Raw genomic sequence first — 25,683 nt, forward strand, 5'->3', positions numbered from 1 at the left:
GTCGATATCTACTCATTCTTACTGCCGATCTTTTTCCAACCTGGTTCTGTATGCATTTGTATCACTGGTGGAAAGTAACTAAGAACGTTTCAATTTCCTGTTTAGTTATACTTTTGTAAAAAAGGGCAAAATAATCCATTGTTACTCATAAGAAACTTCTAAAAATACATGAAAATAAATGTGTGTTAGCAGACATTTAGTTTGTTCTTCTTTTCTACCCCATTTGTCAGCCCAATGTTTCTGACAACCCAACAGTTTATAAAGTAGATCAATTTAGCTCCAGCTACAACAATAACAAAAATTTAAATTGAGGCATCAATATTAGGAATCTAATGATTAAGAATACAAAGAAGTATCTGACTCACAGGAGTCATTTTGGGACAATCTGCAGAATGAAAGTAATTCCCAAATTGTCTACCCAATTCTTTAATATTTTCACTTGTATTTTGTATTTTACACAGTTGCAGGAAGTGCTTTTAAATGGGATTTTAATAAACCACAGTGAAAACTGTGGAATATGAAAAATACTACTCAGAAAGTTTTCAGTAGCATTTTTTGCTATACAGCTGAATTATGCAGCATTTGTTCATTTGTAGCTTATTCCTAACCATGACTTTACTTTACAACCTGTTTTCACATGAAAGTCATAAAATGTATTAACAAGCCTCTATCACTAATGCATACACAAACACACACTGCTTGTCTGCAGTATTAGTTCTACCCCCTGGTGAGTATACAATGTGATGAGTTTCCTCTGTGGGTGAGATTTATATCGGCTGTCTGACAGCTGCTCTGTACCACACGTATACATTACTCAACAGCCATCTTTTCAGTCTTCCGGCCTCCATATCTTATTGCTTTTCTTTCGCGTCTTGTGTGTTTCGCTCTTGTCCTTTTTTCGCAGTTCAGTGCATCCTTTAAAATGTCAGAGAATTACTTATTTGCTAATGAATTGAAGCAGTTTTATAAAGTCCATTGCAAATCTATCATGAGTGACAGATTCCTAGTTACATTTACAAAACACAGTTTATGTCTACAGATATGAAAAGTACCTTTTGTCCCATCCCATCTCCTTTTTATCTTTCTATTGATTTTTATCCCTCTTTAATATGCAGTTAAACCTGATACCACCATTTTTTGTCTTCTCTCTTTTCTGTCATTGTTTATCCTCATCCCCCCACAGCCTTTTAAACTCTGTCCTCTACTCTCTGTATCACCTTATTCTATTTCAGCACTCCACTGCTTTCGTCTTCTAAAAGCTTTCTTATGGGTTTATATGCAAGTCTTTGAAAGAAAAAAGAATAGTGTAATGCTTAGAAGCTGGAGCTTAAGGGAGCATGTATGTTTGTCGTTTGGTGTTTTGCATCGTTAAACAGCAGGGGGCACTGCTGCTCTTTAAATCCTGATGTGCGTGAAGAGGACAGCATGTTGCTGCAGGAGGGAGTCGATTTCTTGGAACAGTCGTTGTGGTAGTGACAATTATAGAATGTAAAATTGTTAGTGCAGGGCACACTTTTAATGGAATCATGTTAAAGGCCACAGTGCCTATTAGGATAATCGGACCAGAGCTATGAGGAAATGTGTGGGTCAACAATGTTGGAAGGGGTTGGAAGGTTGTGAAAAAAATAATTTCAATATTCTGAAACGAAAAATCCATTACCTCAGCCCACAGAGGGCTTTGAGGCATGGAGGTGGAACAAAAACTATGAAGGCAAATTTTCAAAGAGCATTGCTCTATTGTTGAAGTTGGGGTTGAACTGAAATTATTATAAATGGTTTTTTTTAATAATAAGTTCCTCTTGTCGAGATCCAACATGTTTTAATTAATGCTTTTAATTGAATTCCCTTGGACCATGGTTCACCTTCTGTTTCTGATTAATGCCTGCATTTGTGTTTAGAATTGTTTTTCATACAACATTTAAAAGAAAAAAAGGCTACTGCCCTCACTACCCTGTACCACACACTCAGGCTTTCTTGAAAGTTTGATGCCAACCTTCAGCATCTATTGCCTCTATGTATTAATTTGCCAAACATGTAGAACTAATAGAAACACAGGAAGCCACTGTTGAAAAAAATGCTACAACATTATTAGAAACAAATTTTACTTATTACTTTTTGACGTTCTTGTCCATCTACTGTTTGTTGCATTTACCACTTTTGTTGGGAAATTCATTAGTAGCTACTTTAAAGAAGCAGAATTAATGTGAATCAATTGATTGGGATGAAGGGGATGCAGGAGAAAGAGGAAGTGCAGAAATGTCGTATTCATCAAAAAAATCTGCTGACTCCAAACCTCATTTTGAATATTTTTACCAAAAATTAAAACATTATAGTTGCACTGTTAAAAACACAAATATTTAATCTGAAATATGAAACTATTTTTATTTTTCTTATTTTGTGTATTTATTGTATTACTTTATATGTCTAACCATGATTTAAACTTTTTTGTATACAAATTATATGAGTTTCCTATATGTTTTTGAAGAAAGATGAATGGAAAGATGCGACTATCAAGTGTAACTCCGATTTCCGACAGCCATGAAAGCACCATTTTCTACGTCATCGAGTATCCCAAAAGCCTCCTCACCAGGAAGTGGTATGCCGGAGATTTTTTTTCAGGATTTGTTTTGACAATGATGGAGGAAGAAGAATTTGAATTAGCTGAGGATTTGGAGGCTATTTTGCATCTCACCCCAGAGGTGCAACTAGCCATTGAACAGGTATTTGTTTGACCCTCGGCTACCATGATCAGCTTTTAGACAGTGTTGCTGCTCTTGCCTATAAACCAGCTGTTAGCAGGCTAGCTCAATGTTACACTGCTGTCACAGCTAGCCGAAAACCCCTTGGTTTCCTCCAAAACATCGTCAAGTCGTTTCATATGTTGCTTAAAATAACGCCAAGAACACTCTGTTGGTTGTCTTTGTGAATGTCATTGTACTATCTGTAATTACACATGTATCAACTTGTCAGTGTATATTTTCAGTGACAATTCACCATCGGTTTGCATGTTGAAGTATTCCAAATTACAACATCAAATATTTATTGAAACGTTGTCAGCCATGACTTACTGACTGGACGTCATTTGTGTTTTGTGTACTAGGTTTTCCCCAGCCAGGACCCACTGGATAGAGCAGACTTCAATGCTGTTGAATACATCAACACCCTGTTCCCCACCGAGCAGGTACACTTTATATATCCATGGGTACACTGAAGTGAAAAAGCTTATGACGCTGATATCCGCTTTATTCGGGGGCAGTCAATAGATATATTTGTCATTGGTGGAAATTATAATATGTGTCTTTGGTTATGCTGTGGAGAAATTATTTTGATGTTGGATATTCAACACTGATACTGATATACACTTCTAGTATTCGCAGTTTCCCAGACTGTCAGCAGTCAGAGGACGATTAGCTCACATCAGAGCCCTCAAACCTTAATGCCCATATTAGCATAATACAGCCCCGGAAAAAAAATAAGAGACCACTTCAGCATTATTATTTTCTCTTGTTTTATTATTTATAGGTATGGCTTTGAGTTAAATGTTTTAAATTGTATTCATTAAACTACTGACAACGTTTCTCTGTGTTGAAATTACACTGAAATGGCTGCCATACATGTAGAGATAAAGATTTAAGAAACATTTGGAGTGGTCTCTTAATTTTCTCCGGAGCTATAGGCCTATGTTACAAATCTTCGTCATTACTGATGTCATGAATTTATTCAACAATAACATTTTAATAAAAGATAATTTCCGGTTATATCAATAGCTTTCATATGTGACCCCAAAATTCCTAGCAGAAAAGTTATTGACACTGGACTATTCAGACACACCTCTTCCTGTTGGATTTTTTAATAGGAATAGCAATAGGAATTATTTCATTTCATACTTATAAATGTCTGTTTGTACACTTCCTTTCCATGAGGGGTCGCTGTTACCCTATAGTTTGTGTTCATACTCTACATGGAAGGGCCCCTTGTGTTAATGCCCTTCTTTTTCACCGAAATGGATTCTATATGTACTATTTTATCAGGTGAGGGGTTATAGCTGTGCTGCATTTGAAATGTAGGTCTCGTAGAACAGATTTGTATAACTTGAAGCAAAGTTATCAGCTTGTTTGAAGGGACAGTTTACCTAAAAATCAAAAATTGAAGTTTTCCGGTCACCTGCAGTAGTTTTTATCAATCTAAATTGTTTTGGTGTGAGTAACAGTGTTGGAGGTAATGGCCAAAGAGATGTCTGCCTTCTCGAGAAAATAATAATAATAATAATATTTGAATAAAAAAATCTAAAATAAATGACTCCTTAACTACAATGATCTACAAACCTTTTTATTGAGCAGTTTCATATAGGAATTATTATAGGAACGACTATTTTCTGTATTGTCGTGAACTTTCCCCCTAGGCTCATGCTACAAAGCATGTATTTAAGTACTGAGGCTTTTTTTGTGGTCCTAAAATACAAGTTGAACAGCTGATAACTTGTCTTTGTATTTCCCCTCAGTCTTTGGCTAATATTGATGACGTGGTAAACAAGATTCGTCTGAAGATCCGGTGAGTTCATTTCATTGACTTGATTGCATCATTTCTTGTTTTGTTCATTGTTTTACCCTCAATGTGACTGGAGTGCCATTTGTGTCACATTTGATAGGCGCCTTGATGACAACATCAGGACAGTGGTGAGAGGCCAGACCAACGTGGGTCAGGATGGCAGACAGGTGGGTCAGATGTTTAACAAACTTGATCGACTTAAATAGGTTTTCTGGCAATGAATTGTGTCATTTATATGTCATTATGGCTAGAAAAAGAAATGCATTTATTTTATCTATGTAACATGTTTCATTGGGTGTCAGAATTAAGATTCAAGTAACTATTGAAATGTATTATCTTGTTATAGTGATGATGGTGGAGCTGGAGTTGTCGGCAAAGGCTGATTGATATATCTGTCTAAGATAATGTAACCGTGTAGCCGTTTTGAGGGAAACGGGGGATGATAACACTCTTTTCTTATCGTACACGCAACCACAAGGCCTCATTTTCACTGGTGGTTTTCAAAACAGTATCCTTTTTCTGAAGTTAGAAAAGTGCCACTGGCTTCTCTAAAGCCATAGAAAGATGTTTTTCCCGCTCTCCTCCTCTTTCCTCTCTCCACATTGCTTCCATGGAAAAGGACAAGATGACTCAGAACCATTCCCACTGCTCAAACTGCCCTTCTTTACGGAAAACACGTCTGGGAAATAGATTCTCGTATGCAAAAATGTAGATTTCTTTTAAAAAGCTTGGCTTTTGAGTCTTTGCTTTTTCATGTTGGAGCATGATGAAAAAGAACAGCTCCTACTGATTTAATCCAGGTCCTCTTTTTGTAGCTTTGGAGTTGTAGCTCAAAGGGAATGTGACACCTGACGGGGGAGCCGTGTATGTTCTAAACAGTTGACATGATTAGGTGTGTGTTGTCGTCAGGGTGTCTGGCCCGGTGGCCCTGTCTTTCCCTGTTAGCTACTGTTTGGTAGCGGAAACACTCTAAATCCCCCCAGACCAATAACTTTACACAGCCACACACAATAATTTGAGTTTGTTTTTCCAACCCCGCAGTGCCATTCCAACATTTCCAGAGGGAAAATACTTTCTGTAGATGGAAAGACGGAGAGGTGTTCATTTCAAGACGGCGATTAGCACATAAAGCAACAGAATAAAACTAAGAGTTTCAGCAATTTAGTCGTTTCTGCTGTTGACTGATCTCAACTCACTGAGCTTAAAGTAATCCCCAAGATGAAACTTAAGTAACATTTATGGAGAAGAATGGAGACAGCAAGATAGGAGCGGAGAGAAAGTGGAGGAGATTCTGGGAAATAGTTCTCTTGTGTTTTTTTCTGAGTTATATGCTGCAAAGATTGAGAGTGTGGAAATGTGATTCCTTTGGTGTTCGACTTACAGCGCTGTTATTAAGTGGTACAATGACTGTTACTTGGCGACCAAAAGTCTTCAAAATCATTCATTAATGAAAAACAACAACAGTACGACAGATGCCTACACGCATGGCCCTGCAAGCCAAATTGCTTACTGTATGATTGACGGTAATTTCTGGTGTCAAGTGGCTTTAAGGCAGACTCAATTATAATAACATTGACTCTGTCATTAATCAGAAGTTAGCCATTTTCATATGCGGCTAATTTCTTAACAATCCAGAATTCCTTTAGTCTGCATCCTTTCATGTGTGAAGATAATACAGAGGTTATTGCCTACAGGGCTGAAGGTGATGGCAGATGGTTGAACTCTTCTGAGCGGTCTGGCTATGTTGGCAAATGTACATAACTTTACACAGACAATATCTGTATGGTTGTAGCCGGCCAACCGAGAGTTTCCTGCCACACACAATGTTCCTGCCTGTTGCCAAGGCAATTTGGATACCATGTGCACACCTGCTCCACATTCAGTGCAATAGCGCAGCGCACCGCTAATGAAGGACGTAAAAGCCTGGCTCGGTGGGAAGCTATATGTGCATGTCTGAGTTCAAGAATCTCATTAAGGAACCCAAACATTTGTTACCAGTTAATTCCACACACACATACACATAGTGGGGCGTGCGGCCTGCATGGTTGGCGTGCGGCCTGCATGGTTGGCATCCTGGCATGTCGTTTTTCTTCCTGTGTGTCTGATTTGTCTGTAAGTGTTTACATACTTCATATATAGTCACTTAAGCACAGGGAGGGATGCATTAGGAAATACAGTATAGGCTGGTTCTCCTCTGGAAACTGCATTAATGTAAATATTTAATGTTAACTCAAAAAAAGGTTGTTCACAGCTTGTTCTAGCTTCCTTGCTTTCCTGTCTTAATGCTCTATAGTGACTTTCAATCTTCCTCGCAAATATGTGTAGTGACTTTATCAATATAGCCTATTCAAAGTGTATTAGTACATCACCTGCAAACCAACTTTGCCAACATTTTGTATTGCGTTTTAAAGGACAAATTAAACAATTAAAGAAATGACAGCAGGATACTAGGATATTTATATTTGGGCTAGAGAATGCAATAGAAAGTGGTGCTTTGGATACTAGTTACTGTCAGGCTTAGCTATGACAAAACAATTGTTTTAACACCGAGAGTTTTTTTAAACAAATCGTTATTCTCTCGTCACGTTTGCCCTAAAAATACAACATGTTGGCATTGAAACAACTATTAAAATAGCCCTGATAGGTCGATCAGATTTATTGGAAGTGGCCCTGAACTCGGAAGTACCATTTAACCGATCCTGTATGTCAGAAAGCTACACGAGCATCTGCCAGAGGGAGGAGGGAAGTGCATCCTGTTTAAGCTCCTTTTGTACTTCTATTACACTACCTACAGTATGTATGCATTGGAACCCTGCTGCTTATTGCATGTTAGGGATTCACTGGTGTGCATGTGCGTGTTTGTGTGTGAGCAGATAATATCTCGGGCTGAGGGGCGCCTGCTGGGCAGTGGTCTCTCGCTCTGCTTTCCTCAAGGCTAAATACAGGAAATGAGCGCTCGGAAGCATGCCAGATCCTCTCAGCTGAGCCTGCGTGATTGGCAATTACAGTCTTGGAACTAGCCTCTCCTGCATGCAGTTTGTTTGCTGAACAGCTCCCCCGGGGAAGCTCCTAGAAGATTCAGTGGCACTGCCTTCCACTCAGATCAAAGAGTATATACATAACCTGCATGCATTTTTCTAATTCATTTATCCAATCACCCAACAACCAATGGGTGGCTTGAAGCATGAAAGAAAGAAGGAAAGGTGCAACCTAGACTTTTTCTCATGTGTATTAAAAAAGAGCTCCTCTCTGTCTGGCCTCCATGACATACTTCCAATATTATTACACAGAGTAGATAAAGTGCTAGCTTAGGTTTAGATTATAAGGGTGAAACTCTCCTTGCAGGTTGAAATGTCAGAAGGGTTTTGCTGTGATTTAATGACCTTGTCTTGGTGTTGTGTTGACTTTTACTGGGTCTCCACGACACAGTCACCAAGTGCTGCTTTTTAGCCACACTCCGGAGGCAAAATGAATCCTCTGCTGTCAGTGCAAGCTGTATTTATGTTTGTGTGTATGTGCACAGTTGGTGTGTGTTTGCTCACTCACTGTTTCTTAGACGTGCTTGCAAAAGTGGTAAATTCTTTGCACAGCTGGTGCCGGCTGTTAGCATTCCGTGTGTGTGTGTGTGTGTGTGTGTGTGTGTGTGTGTGTGTGTGTGTGTGTGTGTGTGTGTGTGTGTGTGTGTGTGTGTGTGTGTGTGTGTGTGTGTGTGTGTGTGTGTGTGTGTGTGTGTGTGTGTGTGTGTGTGTGTGTGTGTGTGAGAATCTTTGGAAAGTCAAAGTTGTGTCGTGTGTAGCATCGGGCAAGAAGTGAATCAGGTGCCGGAGCACAATCTCCGTTTAGCAGCATCAAAGAACAGCTGCCATGTCAGATGATGGGGAACTATCTGAATAGAACGTTAACTATCTCACAAACAACTGTAACTGATGTTATCTAATCCGGACTGGCTGTATAGGTTTTTTTAAAACTGCTAATAGCCTTTTTAGTGACAGCCTTAATGGCGAGATTAGCATTATGGCTCATGTGTCAAAGTAAGCTATCAGTGTCAGATATCTAGTTAGCTCTCCAGATAGATTGGCAATTAGTCTGTATACATCAGAACTGTGAACAGGCATAAGCAGGATATTTTTTTAACATGGCTCAAAGCCAGTTGTGAGCGGATAAGAAAATATCCCTGGAAATACGAACCCAGGCTGGCAAACCACAACTGACACACAGTTATTCCACACAGCCCTGTGTCTCAATGCAACAGTATTATAAGTGTAACATGTGTTTTTCTCATACAGTGTTGCAAAAGGTTGACATTTTATATATGGGATGATACATTTTCATTCATTCTCTCACATGAATTTGTGGATTAAAGAAAATACGGTAAAATAAAGTTTGAGACACCAGAGGGACGTTTTATTGTGAGTTTGGTAGGTTGACTCATTTGAAATAAATGCACAGTACTGTCTGTTAGAAAAGACACTTGTAAGGGTTAAACGTGAAAGAAGAATGCATGAGTTTAAAAACTTAATGCATCTCAAGTGGAAGCATCAAACAGAAAGGGATTTTTTTATACCTGTTCTCATGACTTGCCATTTCTCTACAGCTAAAAAACTCAACTCATTCAAACGCAGCATTTAAGGGTTAACTGAGTAGGAGCTTTTTCGTTCCTTTGTTCAGTTCTGTTTGGTTGAGAATAAATACATACGTACGTTATCAGCGGCAGCAGGTGAACAAAAACGTCTTCTCTGTATGTTTCATATTTGCTCTGTTTGTTTTGGACAGGCTTTGGAAGAGGCCCAAATTGCAATCCAGCAGCTCTTTGGTAAAATCAAAGACATCAAGGACAAGGCAGAGAAGTCTGAACAAATGGTATGTTCACATACACACACACACACACACACACACACACACACACACACACACACACACACACACACACACACACACACACACACACACACATACAAGATGTCTTGTTGAACACTCTGTATCCTTCTGTTACAACAGAGGAGAGAGTTATTTAAAGTTGAGGAAGTAGGCTAGGTGTTTAGAGAAAGGATGAAGGGGAGTTCGGAAAGCAGACCATCCCTCAGTGGCATGCGGTAGCAATGGTTTCTCGAACCAGTGGGCGGGTTGTTTATCTTGCTCTATTTCTCTGTGTTCACCTTCTCTTGCTTCCTCTTTTCCCATCTCTGAACTTTTATTTTCTCCTTATTTGTTGCGATATAAATGACCAACCTCTCTGACCTGTTTGTTTTCCTGCGCAGGTCAAGGAAATTACGAGGGACATAAAGCAGTTGGACCATGCAAAGCGCCATCTCACTACATCCATCACCACCCTCAACCACCTGCACATGTTGGCAGGAGGCGTCGACTCTTTAGAGTGGGTACAATCCCTTTAACAGATCAGACCAAAATGCGTTTACCCTAAAGCTAATTTGACCAAAATAAAGCATTTGGGATTTTTCATAAGACTTATGATATGCATTCAATATTTTCGGATAAAGGATTATTTGCTGCTAGTAGAAATACTCTGAACTGAATGGTGACTTTTAATTCCGTCAATTAGATTCCAGTGGCATGTTCAGAAATATGGGGTTCAAGCTGCTAATATATATTGATAAAACATCTGATTTGGCTTTAAAATCTGAAAAAATAACATCCATCTGTGTTCTCTATGCTTGCTTTTAAGTACAGCGTGTTTTTAATCCCCTTTAGCATGTTAGGAAGGAATATACAGCTGAAAGATATACACATAGATTGATGGCATTATTACTTGACAAATGTAGCGTATAGAACATAAAGCGAGATATTTTCTTTATTTAATAATAGAAATGTGTGTTGTTTTGGGTTCCAGAGCCATGACCAGAAAGAGGCAGTATGGCGAGGTGGCCAACCTGCTGCAGGGAGTGGTCAATGTGCTTGAACATTTCCACAAGTATATGGGCATACCCCAGATCAGACAGCTGTCTGAGAGGTAACTAAAGTGCACACACTAACACCTACACACAGCTCTTGGGTCGAGTAGCATAGCATTAAGAACGGCTCATTTCCAGTAGAAAGTCTGTTCTCTGCTTACAGCTTAATGTCCCACAGCTTGTCAGCCGAACTGTTGAAAAATGGTAACAGTATTTGGCTGGAGGTAGTTTGCGAAATGCATCCTGTTTATGCAGATACAGTGTATACACACACACTCACACCGATACACACCCAACCCCACCAATACAGGAACACAGAGGAAGGAAACACTGAATAGTCCCATTCTGGCTGTGACTCTTCCATTGTGAGAGATTAGGAGCTTACTTTTTCTAAGGGTGTGTTTGTGTCCTCATGTATGCGCTTCAATTATTGGTACATTCCAGAGTTTTTGTTTGCGCTCATGCCAATATATCTGGATTTGCACGCACGCACGCACGCACACGCACGCACGCCAACAAAGAGTATTGTTGCAGTCTTGTTTCCCACAGCCCTGACTGATTTCATTTCCATTTTTACTATTATTTTCCTAGAACATTAAATCAATTTGGGACACATTGGCCATGTTCAAGTTTAAAGTGGTGCTGATCCCCCCCAAAAAATGTTGACCTTCTGTTCTGTTTTGACTGAGGTGTGGCCGACTGTGCTTTTACCAAATAACAGCTGTGTGGAAAAGTGATCGACATAATAAGACAAGACAGAAAACTGGACCAAAACAGTTAAAAGAAAGACATAGCTAGACAATAAAAGACTACACATTTTATTATACTCTGAACTCAAATCTTATTAAAAACATAAAAGTAAGTAGTCATTTTTTGTACTTATTAAATTAAATAAAAAAGGGGACGGTAATAAATATAAAGCACTGAAACATAAGGAGAATGGTTTGGTCTAAACAAATAAAAAGATTCTACATGCTCTAAATATATAGTATACAGTATATATATTAGGGCATCCACATTTCTATTCTCCTTTCCTGCCTTAAAATAGTTGAATTCAGTTAAGGAAATCCCTATTGTCTTGGTAGTGAACCGTGACTAAATGGAGTAAGTGCAAACGTCATATTTGACCATGATCAACTTTTTGTTCTTAATAAGCCTTACTCTTGTAATTGCTTAATGCTATTCTCCCTGTCTGAACTTCACCAAGACTCTCTCAGATCAGCTGACAGGCAGTGAGACCAAGTGTTTTGTTGTGTACTTTATCTAAGTACTGTACTATTGTGTATACTGTGTGTATACACATACTTGACCTGCAGTTGGCAGCTTGCCTTCTCTCTGGGATAAGTTTATAAGACTGTGAGACTCAGCTGAAAGAGGAGCAGTAGAGCAGTCTTTGTTATCACTCAGTAGCCGAGGTGGTTAGCTGGATATTTAGCCGATAGCATGCACTTCAAATAAAGCTGCTAGTTCATCCATCTGTGATAACATCTCTGCACCCTATCCTGTTTATTCTGGACCATTGTCATGGCTTTGGGAGCTGTCCTTGGTTAACCCAGCCTGGATGCCTTCAGGCAACACAGACTCTCCAAGCACTGGACAGACAGATTGTCTGAGTGGATCTTATTATATAAGCACTTATGAAACATTTAATACAGTGATTTTATAGTGGGTCCTTGTTATCAAAAACCTAAAGTGAAAATGGCCACTTGTCTACAGTCACTCAACAATAATTACATTAGGGATATTTCACCTGGCTTTTATCGTAATAGTATTTGCCAAAGTAGGTGGCCAAAATGTCATATGCCAAAAGTCTGTTGTATATTGGAGGCTTCCACGTGTAATTGCTACTATTCCCTTATGCCATTTGAATGATTGCGGAAACAACTTTAATTAAAAGATATAATTAATTGGTTTTCCAGAGTAAAAGCAGCACAGAGCGAGTTGGGGACTCAGATCCTGGCAGATTTTGAAGAGTCCTTCCCCTCTCAAGGCTCCAAGGTAAGAGTTTCAGATTTGTTGAGATTTTTTCTGAAAACATTGATACAATTCATCTCATATTCAGACTCTGTTCTTGTGTTTTCCCACCTTGTAAAAAAACATGTATTGTTAATCATCCAGAGACAAGGTGGTCCCAGTAACGTATTGAGAGATGCCTGCCTGGTGGCCAATGTGCTGGATCCACGCATCAAACAGGAGATCATCAAAAAGTTTATCAGGCAGCACCTCTCAGAGTACCTGGTATTATTCCAGGAAAACCAAGATGTGAGTAAGAAACTGAATTCCATAATGTACAAGATGATATCTAATAACTGTACATACCTAATAACCAAATACCCTGTGCTCAGGTTGCATGGCTAGACAAGATCGATCGGCGATACGCCTGGATCAAACGGCAGCTTGTGGACTATGAGGAGAAGTACGGACGCATGTTCCCTGAGGAGTGGTGCATGACGGAGCGCATTGCTGTGGAGTTCTGCCACATCACCAGGTAACGAAAAACAACATATAGTATAAACAGCGACGTTGGAGAAAGCGGTGCAAATAATGATAGACTATTCATTTATAGTTTGTGTTTTAAGCCTATTTACTGAATATGGTATGTCTCTGTCCCTAAGACATAAAGGAAGAATAATTAAATGTAATTAAATAAAGAGAAAGTGGCTGTGGAACATTTTGGAATTAACAATACTGGCATGGCATGCTTCTTGTGAGTCTGTGATTTGACTTTTAGTGCAGTTGACGTAGGTGGCCTGCATGAGCGGCGACCTAGTGACCACACACACTCAGTCTGTTTCCCTCAGCTACATAAGGCAAGAAGAAGTGGGCACTGTTTGTGTGCTACTCCTGACTGCAGCGGACAACAAAAATGCATCTGGCAAAAACTGAATGTGTGTCGTTAAAGAAGCCCTGAAAAGACATGTGTTAGGTAATAGGATAGATGTTCAATAGATGTATTGACAAGGGTCATTGGAAACATTTTGGAATGTCAAAGCATAACAATTAGAATTAATATTCTCATAAGTAAACACATTTCCATATTTTGATCTGTGTTTTTCAGGGTGGAGCTTGCCAAAGTGATGCGAACACGGGCTAAGGAGATAGAGGTGAAGCTGCTGCTGTTTGCTATTCAGAGGACCACAAACTTCGAGGGTCTTCTGGCCAAACGCTTCACCGGATGCACCTTGACTGACATACCTGGAGTAAGAAAACTCCAATAATAACAAACAGTTTTACTGAATATAACTCCAGCTGCTTCAACATTTTCAAGCTAAATTATCCAAACAGATAGAAGCTTAAATCACAGATCAATTACACTTTTCTTTCACAATCTCATCCAATCATAGAGTTTTTGTGAAGTCTTTCATGTGTGTATTCGCGACTATCCAATGAGACCATATTTTGCCGAAATACTTTGAGCATTGTTTTAGCTAAATAGCTTCTGGCATTATCTTTTTTAACTAATGCTATCTCCAAAATAAATGTTTTTTTTTTTCCATAATCACAATTACATACAGCTGTTTTTTGTCTTGTTTTGTTCTACTCACCCACACAAACAGTCCTCTCTGTGTCACCACATAAAGAAACCTTTTACTCCACGTTATGTTGGCGTGTCGAGTTGGAAGCAATAAACTCAAAATGGACAGTTAATGATTATTATTTGGTTGGATGCAAAACTGGGCCAAGCTTTTTCATTCACATGGATTGTATTTAAATAATTACAGAAATATTTATGTAAGTCAAGAGAGTTGTTACCAAGGGATGCCTAAGAGGCAGTAAAATCCCTAATGCTGCTTTAATAATTGAGCAATAGAAAAAGTACTAAAGATGTATCTGTTTTTTCATAGAAAAAGAGGCCAGAAAGTCCTCTTGAATCTACTAACCCCTTCCTGGACGATGATGCAGGTGAGGATGCGGGAGCAGATAAGGACGAGGATCTAGCTAAGGTGAGTTGACCTGGAATGACCCCATCTGTTTTCCACTGTGAGATGTTTCTGGTTATAAAGGAGCTCCAACTAAATTACAATCCCTTATTTTTCCTCCATCCTTTTAGCCCAGGAAGCCAAAAGCGCCAGACAACCCTTTCCATGGCATTGTCTCCAAGTGCTTTGAACCTCATCTATACGTCTACATCGAATCCCAAGACAAGTGAGCAACACACAATTATCCAATCAGACAAGGCCATATTGGGTCGTGGTGCACAGACCCAGGGTCAGAGGCAGGTTGTGTTTAGAGATGGCATGCGCATCCTTTTTCCATTGCCCACTCCTCAATCAGATCCCCCACCTACCATTCTACTTCATTGCCAATCCTGTCTTTCCATCTCTTGTTTCGGAATGCCTCTGAAATGTTTCCCATTAGCTACACAACCACAGACGCTGGGAGAAGGAGAGAGGGAGGTTGAGTAAGTGCTGCCACAGCAGATCTGCCTATTTTCATTCCCACCTCTTTATTTCTGTCCTTTTGGCCCTCCTCTTTCTTTTTTGTTTTATTCCTCCGTTCTTCATCTCAATCTCTCATTCTTCTTATTTTTTGCATCTCACTGCCCATGCTTATGTTTTTTTATTTCCTTCCTGTCTCCCTGTCTTCTACCACCATCCTTCACTTTCCTTCCTTGAATGGAAATCTCTCCTGAAATTGAACACAGTTCTGGGACTGCTGTGCTTGCATGCAGGCCCTGGCTTTTGGCTCTCTGGCCCCTTAAATGCTGTTTGTCTGTCCAATGGAACAGTGTTGACCTATTCTGCAGTTGCAACCTCATTTTACTTCAGTCCAAAGGCCTTAAGCAGGCAACAGCCAGATCAGCCTGTCCCCAGTGGGACATAGCAGGAGAGAACAGTGGCCTGCTTGTTTTGTCCTTGGCTTTAGTTCCAAGATCCAGCAGGATCGGGCCCCACCAACTGACTGTGGACCTGTTGACTGTAGCACTTTTGATTTTGATATGCATGGATTATTTTCACCTATTCAGCCATGTGGCCCTCTGTCTGCCTGCCTCTTATTTTATCCTTTAGTTTATTTAATGGGTTTAGGAATAATATATTTTAATTATCAAATCCTTTATATCTGAGTCATTTATTTCCTTATCCTAATCCAACCGTGGGGATTTGGCTGTACATTTTCTGGCATCCGCAGGAACCTGGGCGAACTGATTGACCGTTTTGTGGCTGACTTCCGAGCACAAGGCCCACCCAAGGCTGGCACGGAGGAGGGGGGAGCAGTGCTGCCCAGCTGTGCGGACCTCTTTGTCTATTACAAGAAGTGCATGGTGCAGTGCTCACAACTGAGCACCGGGGAACCAATGATCGCCCTCACAACCATCTTCCAGAAATTCCTGAGAGAGTACGCTTGGAAGATCCTCTCTGGCAACCTTCCCAAGTAAGACTAGTTCAGAATGATCATTTAAAAAGGTAATCATATTAAAAATGTCCTTTTTCATGTCATCATAACATGGATGTAGGGATTTAAAAGAATATGAGAACACAAAGTAAGCTAGCATGACTTTGTTTCTAAATGAAAACACTTCCATATTTGCTTCCAATCCATTTGTTTCCATTCATGAGGCTCATTAAGTATTCTTGGCAGTAACACAGATTTATTTGGGTTTCATTTTCACAAACTAAATTGTCCAATATTTGTCCGATCTATTGGTAAGATGATGTTTGGGAGTTTAGTTTAACCTATATGTCTTCAGTCCTGTCTGTATGATGGATTGTGGTGGCATGCTCTAAGGGATCTGGAGTTGGTTATGTTGTGGCAAAGCCTAATATGCTACCAGCAAAAACATCTCTGGCTCATTGGCCACATTATAACTCATCACTGGCTGTGTTGTGCACATACACAAAAACACTCTCACACAGTGGTGCTCTGTTTCTTTCTCAGATATGCATGCATGCTAATTACAAACTTGTGCTCACAGACTAATGTTTACCATATTCTGAGCTGTACACAAACATGAGACAAAGATGCACTCAAAGGCTTTGCAAGTGCACACACTTACAAACACATGGGGACACAGTCGTGCAATGTGGTGTGCTGTAAAGGTTTGCAGAGGGGCCCTCAGAAGGAGCTTAAACTATGTTGCGGTTTCTCTGTTATGATGTATATTAATGTGGAGGCATCATTCTGGTGCTACATCCCAATAGATGGTTGATAAATGTCTTTTTGTACAGCTACATCGTAGTTGTTATTATTAAACTCATGTGTCCAGTTATGATTAGTTGAGAAGTGTAGGGTTTCTGTCAACAAGTAAATGATATATGCAAATTCACCACTAAATATTACAGCCAGAAAAAGAGCCAATGTTAACCCCTCTGTCTCCATCTTTGTTACTGCTTTTCACTTCTGATCCCTCCATCTCTCTATCCAGATCCAGCAGTAGCAGCGGAGGTCTTACCATAAGCAGTCTGCTGAAGGAGAAGGAAGGCTCAGAGGCTGCAAAGTTCACCATGGACGAGCTGTGCCTGATCTGTAGCATCCTTAGCACTGCGGAGTACTGCCTGGCTACCACACAACAGGCATGCACACACAAAAAAGCACTACCGAGGCTCTAATCTTAAGTACTATCTAGAAATGTATGGCATGAGATGAACTGCAGTGACAGTAGACGCTACAATAGACTCGCTCCTTGTAGCAGTTACAGAATGTTTAACCTGTGTTTCATCCGTGTTCTAAGGAACTCACATAAGAAGTGAAGATTACAATGCATCCTGGAAGGTTTCATTCATGCTCCTTTTTTAGGCAACACAGCAATTTTAAGTCTTTATTAATTATGTTTTTGTTACTTTATGTTCCAGTTGGAGGAGAAACTGAAGGAAAAGGTTGATAAAATCCTCATGGAGAGAATTAATTTGACTGGGGAGATGGATACATTCAGCACGTAAGTTACTACAGACCTGCAATGTGCCTGTTGTTGGTTTTGTGGATAGTATGTTTTAATGGTGTCAATTATTTTCTCAGTGTCATCTCAAACAGTATCCAGCTCATCGTTCAAGATCTTGATGCTGCCTGTGACCCTGCTCTCACTGCTATGAGCAAGGTTGTACACAAAAACAGTCGGTCACACATTCATCTCTAGTATTTAAGATACTGGAATCCAATACCACTGCCATTGCTTTTCCATAACAGAAGGTTTCTGGTGGTTTTGTGAATGTCCCTTTGCTAACCATTCACATTCAGAAACTTGTAAAATTCCATATTTGAAAAAGTCCTTGTTTTATTTGTAGAGCATTTAAAGCAGGGCTGTGCAAACTTTTTTCCCTGAGGGCCACATACAGAAAAACATACGAAGGGATGGGCCCCTCACTATAGGTGATATTGCCTCAAGTTAGCAAAATCAATCAAATGTAGGTAAATGATGCTTGATACTGGAATATGCTTTCAAAAATAAACAGCCTACATAGGGTTTCATTTATTTAGTCAGCAGCTCATTCTTTAAAACAGGAGCCCCAACTTGCTTAAAGTAAGTGAAAAATGAAGGGTATAATTCAAGCTGGTTATGTAAATAAGTTATTGGACCTTTTTTTTATCAACTTTGTTAGAAAATGTTTTCAACTTTAATTGGCTGAATTTATTTGAAAAGAGGGCTTATTATTACATGAATACTACTGTGTAATATATGTTTACATATATATTTAAGAAGCACAAGTTTCATTTGTGGGCCATATTTCATTATGCTTTTTGAATGTACTGAGGGCCGATTCAAAATGGCCCACGGTCTGCATTTGTCCCCCAGGGTGAGTTTGGACACCCCTGATTTAAAGGGATTGTCACATAAATCTTACAATAATATATATTTTAAGGCATATGCTAAAGGATCCCTCCTCTCCCCCTCCCTCTCCCTCTCCCCTCTCTCTCTGTCCCTCTCAGATGCCGTGGCAGAGTGTGGAGCACGTGGGAGACCAGAGTCCTTATGTGACCTCAATTATCATGCACATTAAGCAGAATGTGCCCATCATCAGAGAAAACCTGGCCTCCACACGCAAATACTTCACACAATTCTGCATCAAATTCACAAAGTACAATACAACACACAAAACACACAGATACAAAATATTCATATGCAAATAATTGTTCTACTTATAAGCCATAAACAACACTTCCCAAAGTTGATGTTTTTGTAACCTCTTTTTCCTTAGCTCTTTCATTCCCAAATTTATCAACCACCTGTTCAGATGTAAGCCTATCAGCATGGTTGGAGCTGAACAAGTAGGTTTAATTCCTGCATATCTATCTTAAAGTTAAAGGTTATCTTAATTTTGAGTCATCATCCCAATATATTTTCTGCAGTACATGTGTGTGAACTAATGCATGATTATTAAATCTGGAAAAACATTGCTAACATCAATAATGTGCACTGGTGTTTAATCATGTAATACTGATCTTATATGCCTGATTTTCTGTATTGTGTTTCCTACCCCATCAGCTTCTCCTTGACACTCACTCCTTGAAGACGGTCTTGCTGGATTTGCCCTCTATAGGCTCCCAGGTGCTCCGCAAGGCCCCGGCCAGCTACACCAAGATAGTGGTGAAAGGCATGACCCGTGCAGAGATGATCCTAAAGGTGAGGAATCGTAAGGCTTCAATGCAGCAGCTTTTTTTCAGAAGCCTTTGCCTGTGCAGCTGTCAGGTGCACATTTGTACAAAGGGTAGAGCACTTACCAGAATAATGTCGGAAAAACACTCAACCGTGCTCTTAAGGCCCGTAGATATTAGTTTAAACAGTTTACCTTACTGGAATAAACTAAAGAATGAGCTTGTTTCGCTGACTGATGGATTTTATTGAGAACCTGAGATTTTCTCTTAATACACAATAGTTCAACTCAAGCACATTATCAGAGTCGCTTGATGTTTATGGGACACTTCTGATTTTATTACATTTAACTTGGATGGCTAACTTCATGCGTTCCTTTCTTACAATAAAAGCTTCACTTTATTGCCTTTAAAGGGCTTGGAACTTTAGAGGGACCATTTTGGATGAGTGCAGTCTGAATTTAATTGTGGTTTGCCATTGTTCAGATTTAATGTTGCTGACATATCCAGTTAAACATGAACTTTGGTGTTGATGCAAACGCTTGACCTAGAATAGTCTGGCACAAGCTCTAGCTAACTGCTTTTTCCACTAATTGAGGTTTCATCATAAGAAGCAAAAACAGACAACATTTCTTCTTAAAGTGTCTGTGGTTTCCCTGCGCAAGCCAGAACTCAACAGTGTGTTTTGAGTCACTTGCATAGTTCATTTGTTTTATAGAGTTAATTTATGCAGAATAACTCTTTTAATTGTTTCTTTACCCCTTCTTACAGCAGCACTTTATGAACATGTTTCCATAAAATAACCTACCTTACATGAGGCAGGGAAGGAATGGAGCTCATACACTACTGGTTTAATGAGTGAAAGACGGGCCAACACAAGACACACACACACACAAATGTATTCTTTAACACAGTATGTGGCTGACCTTGAGCCAGTGGAAAAGCGTGAGTGAGTTAATAAGTATACATGTTACCATCTACTCAAGAAAAGAGATTATCATGGTGTACATAGCATAGGGGTGTTGTTTTCAGTGAGGAGAGCAAACACAGGAAACAGCCAGTTTGCGTCAGAATTACCGTATGAGACCTGAGAGTACTCTGGTATGTGGCTGTAGTAGATTAACCCCACCCTAATTAACTGTCTCTGGCGTGTACAGAAATGCAGACACACACACACAAGCGCCTGTCCCTAAATTTCCCTTGGACTCCCCGGGGGGCCTTCTTTCCTTCCTGAATTTGTCATGGTTGGACTGTTTTGATGTTTGTAACAATAAGAGTGACCTGCTCTAACTGTGCTACACTTTCCTTTAATTGTATGGTATAATACTATTAGGTAAATGTACTTTTTTTCAAACCACTCTCCTTATTTCTCTGTTTTCAACTGGGATGCACACTGTTCCATATGGTCTGTTTAAGGCTTGTCTTTGTTTCCTGGAAAAATGCCCTGAATGTATACACATGAATTTCCACTCATCTGCCACACATTAAAGGGGCTTTCACATTATAGAATTATAGAGTGTATTCACATCAGTATTCACTGTCGGGTTTTTACTGAATTCAACTGCCAGCAGGCCCCTTCAGCTGGAATGTGATCTATATGGCTTCTTAAAAACTCTCATAGATGCAGCTGATTGCATTAAAGCCTCCAAGTGGTTCACATCAATAACAAGTACATTCTTAGTAATAATAAGAATAATATAGAAATTATACATTCCTAATGAATATAATCCAATCTGCATTGCATAATGTTCCTGGTACTGAACCAGAAAGGCGTAGAAGGAAGAAGTCTCTGTTGCATCCCTCTTGAAAGAAAAAGTGCCACACAGATTTTTTTGGCCCTGGAAAGAGAAAGCCCATATGAGTTAAGAGAAGCTTTTGTACTATGGGCAGCATTAAGCCATCAACTTTGTGCAACTTCAAGTTTCCTCACAGGTAATTGCTTCCACCTTGGGCTAAGACTGAAGCCTCTGAAAGACAAACCCATTGGAACAGGGTCAATATAATAATTCCTCTGTCTAGCCTCAACAATAGTTTTGAATTACACTCTGATGCTGTGACTTGAAATGTAATCCGGCACACACCCCCACCAAGGAACGGCAATTCATTGGGACAATTGAAGGAGCACTTTAATTTTCCAAAGCTCACTTTAAGAATTTAGCAGAAAGCCAATTGCAGGATTACTTGTACATGACAAATATTTAAGCAGAGTATAAAATATATATTTTTTAACATTTAGATTAACACACTGGAGAAAAACCTGAATCACGTACAGTAAATGTAAATGTTAATACTGAGTCAACAATAATAATTATTCAGCAAATGTAGGTTAGTGTGGTTTGAACTAGTTGGCCAGGTACACAGCTGCACATTTGTATTCTTGTGTAACTGTTCTTGAGGTGGTATAATCATCTCACACTCAGAACTATCCTGTGGAGTTTTCAATTAGAGGTGAAGTACCTTTGTTTATAAGTCAAGCGGTTAGTGAAAAATGAAGCCAATCTGGAAGTGCAACTGTTTGCGAAGAGAAGTCTATGAGAAACTAACCATTCATCTCACTTGATTTACCTGAGTAAAACATTTCCTGACGAGTTAATGGTTAGTTCAAAGTGTTCTTCAATACAGCATGATGTTCGTGTTGTAAATGATGGTCCTATTTAGAGAATATTAGTCTATAAAACAGCATGTATGCATGTGGCCTGGCTCCCTTGTGTTTTTACCTTAAGTATTCAACCCTTTCCCACTGTGTTTATGTTCACTTAAGTTAATTCTAAAAAATGTGGTCACTTAAAAATGTCTTGTTCAGCATTTGGTTGTACCTTTTCTGGCCTCTTGGGAGCAGCGAAAAAAAAATGTTAACACAAAATTGACTCAATTATCACCTGATGAAGTTGTTAGAAAACAATTGCCTACTTGCACATGGACTGTGGTGTTGACTTCTGAGGGATCCTTGGATCTTTAGCCAAATGCTTCCCAATGTCCACCAGAAACCAGCTGACGCAATGCTGCTTTCCACCAGTCTCTGCTCAGGAAAAGTACCGTGGTTCATCGGAGCTTCTTTGTTATGCAGAAACAAAGCTGTGTTTAGCAGGGCGGTAAGACTGAACAAAAACAATGAATTTTAGTTAATTGTCCTAAAACCAGCTTAAAGATGTTAAAAAGGTTAATGACGCTGAGTGGATCTGTGATCTTGTCTTGAGGGGTTCATTACTACTAGATACCCCTTCCACAATATGTGTGATCATTTGTTACATTGATAAAATAAGAATATTTTTTTGTTTCAAATTGCATATTGATCTGCACATCAGCTGACAAAAGAAAGTCCCAAGACTAATTAGTGTATTTTTTCCCACTTCCAATATCTTTAATTAGGATTAAACTTTCTTTTTTTAAATTTGGGTTATCTGTTTTGTGCACTCAGTGATATTTAAAGTGCATAGGATTGTAAACTGTCTGAGACGGCCTCTCGTGTGATGCCTGTGAGACGTGGCTGTTTTCCACGCTTATCCAGCCCAGCCCGTCATTGCTCCAGCTCTCTGTACCAGCTCTGAAGCTCTCTTTTGGGGAGTATTTAAAAGGCAAACCCCTTCCCCACCCTTGTTCTCTCTCTCTCTCCTTTTTTATGCCCCTTTTCATTCTTAAACCCCCCCCCCCCTTCTGTTTTTTACAAGGTCCCTACAGGCCTTTCGTTTGGCCTGGCTCCAGGACAGTTGCTAAGTAAATCACTCAGTCAGCAGGGAAAGCAAAGAATTCCACACAATTCTTTCATGACTGCTCTTCCCTCTTTTCTCCTGCTTCTGATTACTAAACTATTTCCCTCCCTGTTTAACTCACCTTCTCATATGTTTCACCTTGAGTAAAAAAAGTAAACACTGACAGATTTGGTCTTTGTTAGAATTGAAAGAAATGAGAAACATTTAGTGAGATGATCCCTGCGTGCATGCATGCCTATGCATGAGATGGGAGGCGGGGTCTGTCAGCCATGTGTTGGTCTGCCTGCTTTGTAGCGGCTGCAAGACATACTACCCAATCCACGTTTTCCAGTCTCATGCTCGTATTGTAGGGGGAAAAAAGACACCAATACAATCTAATCCAAAACGACATGTGCCTCATTAAACCTTTTCTGTCTGCTCTTGACTAATGCTGATTTTTGCCCTGACTCATTATACCCCCAAAATAATTACCGGTGAAACCAATTCTTGCCACTGATGCATGGAGTAATTGGCGTCTAAAAGGGGAAAAAAAAGAGCGAGGATTGGGCTCCTAAATATAGAACTATAGTCCCAACTTTGTTTGCAGCCAGAACTACATGCTTTTTGCAGTTGCAGCCCCCCCCCCCTTTCTCTCATTTGGGCCATAGCTGCCCCATGTGGGATCATTTAAAGATGTCTTGGGTCGTCCCGTGATGGTTCACAGGAAAGGAGGGAGGGTTGAACCCAACATTAAACTCTACTTTCCGCAGGTGGTGATGGCCCCACATGAACCACCAGTGGTGTTTGTTGATAACTACATCAAGCTCCTGGCTGATGGAAATCCTGAGACCTTCCAGAAGATTCTAGACATGAAGGTCAGTTTTTTTTTGTCCGGTAATTTCAAAGAATAGTTTTTGGAAACACGACTGTTTGTTTTAAATTATAAAAGCACAGTGAAAACGCAAACATTCATGCTGGACCTGGACCTAGTTAGCTTCCCCTACTGGGATGAAATCACTGTCAAGGTTTTGTTGGAAGGAAGGTAACGAAATCTGCCCAGCAGGACCTCTAAAGCTCACTAATTAACAGCTGCACATAACTCCCTATAAAACCGAAGGTGGTATTTTTTTTTTCTTCACTTTTGTCTGTAGTGTACGGATTAAACAAGATATAACAAGTGAGTTAGTGAGCTTTAGAGGCGTTGGCAGATTGTATTACCTTCGATAGAGCCCTTCCAGTCTTTATACTGAGCTGACCTAACTGATTGCTGGCTCCAGCTTCAACATGAATATTCAGTACAGATTTAAGGCTGTTATGATTATTCTTATCTCACTTTTGGAAGAAAAAAAAAAGCATATCCCTAAAATGTCAAACTATTTTACATTGCAATTGTGCATGTTGTATGTCTCTTTAGTTACTTTTTTATTTTCTTATGTTTGTTTGTGTGTGTGGTTGTGAAGGGTCTGAAGCGCAGTGAACAGAGCAGCATGCTGGAACTCTTCAGGCAGAGGCTACCCACTCCGCCATCTGGGGCCGACAGTGGCCCCTCTCTATTCAGTGCCCCCACCCCGGAACAAGAGTCTTCCCGCATCCGCAAACTGGAGAAACTCATCAAGAAAAGATTGTGAAATGGCAAATACACTGAAATATCATCTTTAAAATGAAAAAGACTGAAGGCCTGGATGGTGGTCATGTCAAAGACTTCAATTTAGTCATTTGGTCAGCGTTGGGAAAGAGCAAAGATGATGAAAGAATTTTCTGACTGACAGTAGTATGCACCCAAGTTGACGCTGGATTATGAAGAAACTTCCTCAAATGCTACTAGCTGTTGTTGCAAATGTCATTCAACTCTATTCAATTTACCAATGTCTGAGCTTTGTAACATTATTGCGCAGTGTATATGGACTTAAAACTGTTGCAGTGCTGTTAACTGTATTTAGCTGGAGAGCCTCTTGCTGCCTCTCTGGGACATGTCTAATCAACTGTGATTACAAGTGGCCTGGTTCCAATTAATAATAATAATACTAATAATAATTGGTTCTGAATATAATGTACTCTTCTATATAGATAGTTTCCCCAACTATTTGAATTTCAACTTTCGGATCCAGTTTTGAAATATGTGCATCTCTGCTGTCAATTAAAATTCACATGCGTCATAAATATCGGGATGGATTGTCTGACCTAAACAGTTGCATAAAATAAATTACTGACTGAGTTTAGACTCCTCAAATCTGAGAGATGGAGAAATATTCCCATCTTTAGTCTGACATGAGGTCGGCTTTGTCTTGGCATTTTCAATCCCTGTAGGCCGACTTGCATATGAGAACTACAGTAGCTAGCTGAAGTCATTTAACTGAAGGGTGTATGCTATACTGTAAAGTACATGTGTGCATTTAGTTTGCGATCAGTAAGATTTGTTCAACAGTCCAAAATATTTGATAATTTAATTCAGTCATCCATCTACTTTGTATTGGCATTAAATCAAAAGTTTGTCTGTGTGTATTTATTTATCCTTTTATTGAAATTCGTAGGGCAAATTAAGAAATATTTGTTTTCTTTCAAAACTTTGCTAAGAGGTCTCTTGTGTCCTCAGCAATTTCACTTGCAGTATATATATCAGTCTCTGGAAGACAAAGGAAAATCAGCAATTGAAGACCAGAGATTATGATGCAGTGCCTCTCAGTTGTAGTAAATCAAGTAAATACATGCTTTGTGTACACATTCCTTTGCCTTCAGCTAAAATAATGTTGATTCTTTGTCATGTCTGAATTGTATGCTACACACGAAATTGTTAAACACTATTAAAAACATTGCCTTCATTTTTCCATGTGTGTACAGGGCTTTAATGTGCACTCAATGCACAATACCAAGAAAACATATTAACCTGATTTTACCAGGATCCAATTTTAAATGTGGGGCTGGAAAAGTTCCCATGACCAGCTCCGTCTCTGGTTGCCACTTTTCCTGCATCCAATCAGGAGCCTGTGAGAGACTCAAAAGGCGTTTCCTTC

At 39.6% G+C, this 25,683-nt stretch overlaps 1 protein-coding gene across 1 annotated transcript; it reads left to right on the plus strand.

Annotated features, from left to right (window-relative positions):
• The first annotated feature begins 2,576 nt into the window (after positions 1 to 2,576).
• Positions 2,577 to 25,497, plus strand: vps53 (VPS53 subunit of GARP complex). Its single transcript, XM_063907603.1, has 22 exons — positions 2,577 to 2,720; positions 3,101 to 3,181; positions 4,502 to 4,551; positions 4,649 to 4,715; positions 9,322 to 9,408; positions 9,807 to 9,922; positions 10,397 to 10,516; positions 12,377 to 12,455; positions 12,576 to 12,719; positions 12,803 to 12,945; positions 13,516 to 13,657; positions 14,303 to 14,401; positions 14,509 to 14,603; positions 15,588 to 15,830; positions 16,822 to 16,969; positions 17,249 to 17,331; positions 17,412 to 17,490; positions 18,321 to 18,469; positions 18,590 to 18,659; positions 18,877 to 19,014; positions 23,443 to 23,547; positions 24,133 to 25,497. The coding sequence occupies exons 1-22, from the start codon at positions 2,634 to 2,636 to the stop codon at positions 24,298 to 24,300; spliced, it is 2,493 nt and encodes an 830-aa protein (XP_063763673.1). The 5' UTR covers positions 2,577 to 2,633; the 3' UTR covers positions 24,301 to 25,497.
• The last annotated feature ends 186 nt before the right edge of the window (positions 25,498 to 25,683 follow it).

The sequence above is a fragment of the Eleginops maclovinus genome, chromosome 18, assembly GCF_036324505.1.
Source record: "Eleginops maclovinus isolate JMC-PN-2008 ecotype Puerto Natales chromosome 18, JC_Emac_rtc_rv5, whole genome shotgun sequence".
Taxonomy (NCBI): domain Eukaryota; kingdom Metazoa; phylum Chordata; class Actinopteri; order Perciformes; family Eleginopidae; genus Eleginops; species Eleginops maclovinus.